A 5207-nucleotide genomic window follows, 5' to 3' on the forward strand; every position below is an offset into this window, starting at 1 on the left:
AATGATTTTTTAAATGTCTTGCAAAGCAGCAGCAGCAGCAGCAGCAGCAGTGGAACAATCCGCCCAAACCCTAGTGAGTGGATGAACTGGGGAATCCACTCGAAGTGACTGACAACTGGCAGCGGCAATGCTGGAGCAGACCCAGCAGCAGAGTCGAGTGCCGAGTCCCGTGTGCACATCATTGGGCATTAGGTATGCATGCCGTAGCATGCCTGGGCCTCGCACTCTCGAAGATGTTGAGCAATGCGAGCAGAGACAATGACAACGAATGACGGGAGCAGCAGCAGCAGGAGCAGGAGCTGGGTTCGATAATGAAGTTAAAAATTCCATACATACAAATACAAACAGAGAGAGAGAGAGAGAGAGAGAGGACGCAGGACGAGTGTCTGAAGGCAAAGAGGAAGATAGTGTCAGAGACAAGGATGCAGTTGTTGTTGCTGTTGCTGCTGCTGTGCGGCATTCGGCTTTGGTATTTATGAGTACGTTGTCCTTGATATGCCTGCGGAATTACTAAATGTCCCCACACTTGACACTAAAGCCACACACACACAGGCAGGCAGATCACACACACGCCTCATCAGCCATTCACTCATTCATTCAATCTCTCAGAGCCTGACTCTGACTCTGACTAGGCTCGTTCTGTGGATGCGTATTCGTAGCTGTTGCCTAACACTGTCAGCAATATGTTTGTTGCCACGCCACGCCCCAAAAGTTGCACACGTACGTCGTACACCTTCTCCCTCTCCCTCTCCCCCTCTCTCCCTTGCTCTCACTACTTTTACATATTTTTATCTTTTACGTGCAGCAATGTGCTCCAAGGCGAAATTTAAATAGAAATGGCATGTTGATGTTATTTGGAGTAGGTTCATATTTAATTTAATATGCGACACGCTGCTCTCCTCTTTCATCTCTCTCGCTCGCTCGCTCTCTATGTGTCTGTTATAAATATTTTAATTTATTTTGTCGAGAGCTGCTTGCAAGGATGGATGGCTGTGCACTGCTCTCTTTAATCCAGCGACTGCAGCGAATGCCTCGATTCTGTCTGTGAGCTCTGCCAAGACGAGTGACAATCCCAATGCATTTGGGTTGGGCATGGCCACAGACACAGCCCTTAAGAAAGCTGCAGTTACGCTTCCCGACTGTTTGTTTGCCCTTGTCACACCCACACACAGGGACACATTGATGGTGTGTGAAAACAGAAACTTCACGATTCCGGCTAGATAAATAAAAGTGCGCCTTTGGGGGAGGATGCATGGATGGATGGATGGATGGATGGATGGGGCCACGCCCTTAAGCAGAATCAGAATCAGAAACTCAAGTGGCAACAAGTGTAAGTGGGCTGATCGGCCAAGTGCAGATAACCAGTCAAGTGGCCTGAGAGACCTAGCAGGTGCCACAACGCCCTCGCACGAGTACGAGTATGAGTGTGTGTTTGTGGCACCTGAAGGAACTCGTCTCCAGATTGTGCATGAAATCAAGCAGAATGAGAAACCAATTTGTGTGGAAAATACAAAGGCAACAACAACAACAACAACAGCCACAACAACAATGAAATTAAATTGGCCAAAGGGTTTAAGTTTTTCCGTTTTCCTCCCCTTTGGCAAGTCTCTGAACCGCTTCGCGAATTTTGAAGGTAAAGTCAGTGGAAAACATTTGCTGAAAGCAAAACTTTCCGCAAGTCGCTGCTAAAGTCGATGGCAATAAATATCTTTGGTAACTTTTTCGCTACTCATTCGAGCAGAGAAGGAATTTTAATTCAATGCGAGTCAGAAAAAAAAGCGCCACAAGAAGAGGGTCAGAGAGCCGGAAACATAACCAAGACTTGCCCACAAAGAAGTAAACTCAAAGTCTGAATTACTTGAACAGAAAAATAGTTAAAGCTTAAAGCAGCAGAAAGTCCTCTGTCCTGTGTGTGTATTGGCTGCGAGAGTGTGTGTGTGCCTGGTTAACCGGGTCGTGGTCCAACATTATGGGATCATTTCCCACTACTCTCGCTCTCCCTCCACCATCCAGTACATAAATGAAGCCCCAAAGCTAAAGGGGGAGCCAGTCCTGCTGCGAGTGTTTGTGTGCGCGCGTTGCATGGCCACTGCACGTGGGCCCAGTGTGCGACGCAGTGGAAATGCACTCGAATAAACACGCAAAATTTATATGAACACAGAAAAGACAGATTAGGGCGCGGCGATAGGGGAGGAGAGGGCTGCCTGCTTTGTGTACTTTTTGTGGGAGCAAACAAAAGCAATTTTTGCGTTTTATAAATTCCTTTGGTTCACGGCTTTGGCCTGCTTCCATTTGTGGCACTAGCCGGAGAGAGCTAGAGAGAAAGCAAAACATTTGGCATAGCATACTTTTGAGAGCATTGTCAAAGTTCTCGTCCTGGCCAAAAAGTTTTTTGATCGACCTCGAAGTACGGCGTGTCAGTTTTATGGAGTTGCAGCAGCAAATGCTTTCCGGTCTGTGGCCATAATGGAACACCAACACAGACAGCAGACAGCAGAGACATCAGGCCCATCCTCGTGCCTCCCTTTTGGTCACATAAAACTCAATTGAGTCGTTAAATGTACAAAAATGTGATAAATAATCAAATTACATGCACTTGATGCTGGCCCACAGATTCAGGGCTTCAATATTTTTATGACGTTGACATTTTCGTACATTTTGCCTTATCTACGGCATTTATGGCCAAAAATCGTTGATGATTTGGCTCTGAGCTAATGCCATTTTTCAATTTTAGCTACAAATTGGCCTGGCCCGATCGGATACGGCCCGTCCCGGACATGCCTTTGTCGTGCGTTTTAAATTTCCAATTAGATCCGAAAAGCAAACTAATTTCATGCAAATTGCTAGCGCAAAAACGAAGCAAAAAATGTGCGCCTGCCGGTGGCTCGTTTTGCGAAATTTTCCATTGAGCGGCAAATGCTGTCAAAATTGTGCGTTGATCAGTTGAGTTTTTTGTTGTTGCCTTTCGTTTCACGTTTTCCACTCACTTTTCGCTTGTTTTATTTGACGGCCGTGCCAAAATTGCCCGCATTGAAACCGAAGTTTCAGCACATGGCTCGGATGGGTTTCCGTTGGAGCGCGTTCTTCATGCCCCTCCTGAGTGCTGTCATTTAAGCAGAACAGATTAATGTGCTGCCATCAATGGCACGTCATGTTATGCATTTGATTGGCATTTGTTTTGTGCAGAGCAATCAGGCTCCACTCTCTACTCTCCACTATCCTGGCCACAACACGAGCCTGTCAAAAGCGACATATGCCGGCGAGGGACTGCCATTAATGCCCAGACTGAATCATTCAACAGGTAGATGGCAAAAGGCAAATGTAATTTTCGTGCAGACCATTTTAATTAGCCGTAAGTCGATAGTTGCCGAAAAGAAGGGCAAATGCTGACAGCGCTTTGATGTGCCCGACACTCTCCGGCTGCTCCCTGACACTGTCCAGCAGCATCGGACACGGGAGTACCCGAGTACGTCAGCACCATCACGGACATTAATGGGTGGAATTCAAAGTCTTGGCGACACTGTCAGTGCCATGTCAGGGGGCCATTTGATATGCCTCTGACAGGTAGCACATTTTTGGCTCACCTTCCCTGCTCTTCCCCTGCTCTTTTTATACAGCCCTGACAGTGACCAAAGTGCTGATCCGACGCTGACAGCTTACAACATTTGACTGTCTATTTTTGGGAGCGGCATTTACCCGCGCGTCCGTTTGATCAAAGGTAAAAACACTTAAGCGCATTGCCTGCGATCCGATCTCTATTTGCTCTGAATGCTTAGCCTAAAACATACAAACTTATCAGCTAAGGTGATGTGGGTACTTCGATGGTCAATGTTCCTGATCAATCTTCTCCGCAACGCACGTCGCAGCTCTCCTGGGTGCAGAATCGATTCCGATTGCCGTTGCAGCCTTTGTAGGTGAAGGATCGGCAGATGCCCTTGTCGTAGTACCATCGGGTGACCGACTTAGTTTGATCCTTGCTGTTGCAAAAGTTGCCCTCGTTGCGGCCCACATAGCAGTTGACATTGTCTGAAAGTCGAAGAATGAAATTGTTAATTGATTCCGGGAAATGGTTGCCCATCAAAGTCTCTCGATGCGCTCCAGTGGCACTCGTTCGGCGCCATTAAGTGTCTTTTGTTTATGTGCACAAGGCACAATTTAAATGACGGAATATTTCATAATTCACTGGCTGCAGTCATATGCGAGAAAATAGAACATCTTCATAGACAGAATTGACTGACGTGCAGCGGACAGAACTTGGCAAGAGCCAGCCAGCAGACTGCAACTACTTATTCAGGTGGAAATTATGTACCTATATGTACAAATGTATGAATTTATGTATATATGTACATATGTACATAATCAAGTAACACAATTACGACATCAGTCTTTACTTTATAGAGTTTTTATGCGATGCCTCTACAGATCTTTCGCCGCTGCCACCCGCTGCGCTCTGTCCCCTACGATACCATGTGGCGGCTGACGGCTGACTCATTCGAGCTATTTCGAATTCTTTGTCCAGTGCTCTAATTAAGCAGTTTCACGAGACAGTTTTGTGGCTTGTCCGGGTACTTACTCAGCTCCTTGCATGTCGCATCAGCGCCAGCGCTCGATGCCTCAATTTGCGCGGTCTGTGTCAGTAGAATGATGGACAGGAGGCCGACGAGTGTCGCCCAGAGGAACGTCAAATTGATTTTCAATTTCATGTTTTTCACGCGGCGAACAACAGAAGCGGAATGAAGCGGCAGCAGCTGAGGGACCAGCTATAGAGGTGTTCCCGAGTGTGGATCGACTGAAACTGCCAGAGCAGAGCAGAGCAGGCCAGGCCAGCGGCTGTTCCAATATTTTCGTTTCTGGTATTTTTAAGTAATTTGCGCTACTTTCGAGTGGTCAAAAACCACGAACTGCCGGCTAACGAAGCGAACCAAAGCAAGTCGATACAATACGATCCGATCCGATACGAACCGAAGCAGCCTGCGGGGACTGTCGGGGGCACTCTCCACCTATATACGAAATGCCGGAAATTGTTCGTGCTGTTCGTTCTCGTGCCCAGTCGCCAGACACTTGGGCAGGTTATGCGTCGGCTGGTGCTTCGGGAAATTCGAAAATATTTCGAGCATTGAGCGCTTGACAGTCTGGGCTGTACGCAAAACATTCCAACAATCCCACAATCCATGCATCTGGCCAGCTGGCCATTCGTCCAACGCATG

The 5207-nt window shown here is 47.3% G+C and overlaps 1 protein-coding gene across 1 annotated transcript; it reads right to left on the reverse strand.

Moving 5' to 3' along the window:
* Nucleotides 1–3737: 3737 nt before the first annotated feature.
* LOC117896670 (kunitz-type serine protease inhibitor Hg1) lies at nucleotides 3738–4960 on the reverse strand. Its single transcript, XM_034805117.1, has 2 exons — nucleotides 4574–4960; nucleotides 3738–4026 (listed from the first exon to the last, which is right to left on the reverse strand). The coding sequence occupies exons 1-2, from the start codon at nucleotides 4701–4703 to the stop codon at nucleotides 3839–3841; spliced, it is 318 nt and encodes a 105-aa protein (XP_034661008.1). The 5' UTR covers nucleotides 4704–4960; the 3' UTR covers nucleotides 3738–3838.
* Nucleotides 4961–5207: the final 247 nt, after the last annotated feature.

This window comes from Drosophila subobscura, chromosome O, assembly GCF_008121235.1.
Source record: "Drosophila subobscura isolate 14011-0131.10 chromosome O, UCBerk_Dsub_1.0, whole genome shotgun sequence".
Taxonomy (NCBI): domain Eukaryota; kingdom Metazoa; phylum Arthropoda; class Insecta; order Diptera; family Drosophilidae; genus Drosophila; species Drosophila subobscura.